This window comes from Sinocyclocheilus anshuiensis, unplaced genomic scaffold (assembly GCF_001515605.1).
Source record: "Sinocyclocheilus anshuiensis isolate Anshui unplaced genomic scaffold, SAMN03320099.WGS_v1.1 scaffold729, whole genome shotgun sequence".
In the NCBI taxonomy this organism is placed as follows: Eukaryota; Metazoa; Chordata; class Actinopteri; order Cypriniformes; family Cyprinidae; genus Sinocyclocheilus; species Sinocyclocheilus anshuiensis.
In genome coordinates this window covers 22245-24571 of record NW_015536561.1, presented here as the reverse complement: position 1 = coordinate 24571, position 2327 = coordinate 22245, and the positions used below count along the sequence as shown (strand labels likewise).

Genomic DNA, 2327 nt, shown 5'->3' with positions numbered 1-2327 from the left:
TAAATGCAGAGCACTAATTCCAAGTATGGGTCACCATACTTGGCCACATGTCATGTCACTCACACTCAGAAAATGTCAAAAAAACAAAGTGGATCCCATTGCAAGAAACAAAAAAAAAATCCACGTCCATGTAACATGTAGCCCTGTCTAATAAAGGCTTTTTATATTGTGCCTGCTATGTGAGTGCCTGGACGTGGATTTTTTTGTTTCTTGCAATGGGATCCACTTTTTGTTTTTGACAATAATAATAATATTTCAATGCTTTTGTGTTTACTCACAAAACATTGGATTCCCCAATCAAAAACAAAAAGTGGATCCCATTGCAAAAAACAAAACAAAAAATCCACGTCCAGGCACTCATATAGCAGGCAAAATATAAAAAGCCTGGCTTTTTATATTTTGCCTGCTATATGAGTGCCTGGACGTGGATTTTTTGTTTTGTTTTTTGCAATGGGATCCACTTTTTGTTTTTGATATTATTACATGTGTGCGGCCTCAACTGCAACAGGGCCAAAAAAAAAGGCACTTCTCAGGTTCACTTTTACAATATGTGATTCACCATTTCACTTATGCCTCAAGTATGGTATGGTATGAGGAAACTTTTATAGATAGAAGGTAATGTTTAAAATGCAGGGGTTGTTTGAGTGTAAGAACATAATTCTGAGGAGTTTGTTTCTTATAGTTTTCATATGGTTACAACGGTTTACTACATGAGCTAAGACACATGTGACATAATTCACTTTATCAATAGTTGTTTATCAATAAAACACAGGAACCAGTGAGCTTTGGATCAAGTTTATGAACCCTAGATTATGGCATGCTATTTTCACATTTATTTCTTAAAAAGTAACTAGTATCTACTTTTACGAAACTTGTATTTATTTTTCATTTCTAAAAAGTAATCCAATATTGAAGAGAGTTTTTATTTACTAGTGCTTATTCCTTTACTAGTCAAGTTTACTTTGCTTTGACAAGTTGCAAATATTAGCTATTAAATTCAATGGGAATCTGTCTATTGTATGTTTTCCAACTGATGTTGTTACCTTTTTACTAGTAATACAAACAATTGCTAACTGAACCACACATTACCAAAGAATTTGCCATTTGTTACCATTAACAAAGAAATAGTGACTTGTTACTTGATATAGAGACTTGGTATAGAGACTAGTATGTAATGAAAGAGTACTAGTTACTTCTTGAATATGTAGCCTAGTAAATAACATTGGAATAAGTACTAGTATCTATTGAATAGTTATTGGTGAAATTAGTAAGAAAAATAGATGCTAGTTAGCTTTAAGGCATAAATGTGAAACCAGCTTGCCATAACATATAGATGATTAGAGGGACAGTCACGCTAGGAATCAATTCGCCCACCACCAAGCAATCCTTAAATGTATTTTCTGGATAAATGCATGAAAATTGTACTCACAGCAACGCTGGAAACAGCTGAGTCGTGTCTCTCGATCATTGTCCTGTGACAACACCCACTCTGAACCCCAATAGATCAGGCATAAAAAGATGAGTCGACTCAAAAAGGGTCGAGTGCAGAAGCGACGACGAACCCTTACGGCTGATTCGGATTTGGACTAAATGAATGGATTTTTAAGGGAGGTAAACGTGCACAGGACTAAAACAAGCATGCAAGCATCGGCCGGGGAAAAATGTTACAATGCTGCGAGCATGAAAGGCGATTGTCCTCCTCCTAGAGAATTCAACCCCTATTGGTCAGCGACTGTCCGCTTGTAGTGATGTCATAGAATCCCGCCCACCCTCGCATTTCATTGGATCGCTGTATTTAACAAAGGATTGTGGTATTTGTAGTGGCAATCACGAGGCCGGAGGAAGAATGAAAAAGATGCTGTGTGTGAAGTTGACTAGGCAGATACATACGCAATACTTCAAAACACACAAATAAACAAATAAAATAATAATAAAAGTCTGTGGGAGGTCATTTTAATAAGACTTTTTTATTAACCAAGGGTTGTATGGGTTGTCATTATTTATTGTGCTTTTATTATTAAAAAAAAAAAAAAATAAAATAAAAAATTATAATAATGTTAATTTTTATCATACGGATATTTTGTGTTTGCAAGAAAATGTATGAATTAAACTTGAATCATATATAATGCTACAGCAAGAAAATTCCAATAATTTTTTTAAATAAATGTCAATGTTTATCATACAGACTCCTAATATTACATTAACTTAAACGTGTTGTTAAGATGAAATTAATTTTGTTTTAGCAAGAAAATTTATGAATTAAACTTGAATTATGTCTGAGGCTGCAGCCAAATCATAAAAAAAAAAAAAAAATGTAAAAACATTTT

The 2327-nt window shown here is 33.8% G+C and overlaps 1 protein-coding gene across 4 annotated transcripts in view; it reads right to left on the bottom strand.

The window, feature by feature from the left end:
• Positions 1 to 1719, bottom strand: part of LOC107701486 (septin-7-like) — a 29035-nt gene extending 27316 nt beyond the window's left edge. For 2 of the 4 annotated variants that reach the window (XM_016503520.1, XM_016503530.1), the window contains exon 1: positions 1430 to 1719. In XM_016503520.1, coding sequence (XP_016359006.1) covers positions 1430 to 1468 — 39 coding nt within the window. In that variant the 5' untranslated portion in view covers positions 1469 to 1719. The remainder of the gene's footprint in view (positions 1 to 1429) is intronic. The other 2 variants (XM_016503539.1, XM_016503548.1) reach the window with 1 other exon arrangement.
• Between the last annotated feature and the right edge of the window lie 608 nt (positions 1720 to 2327).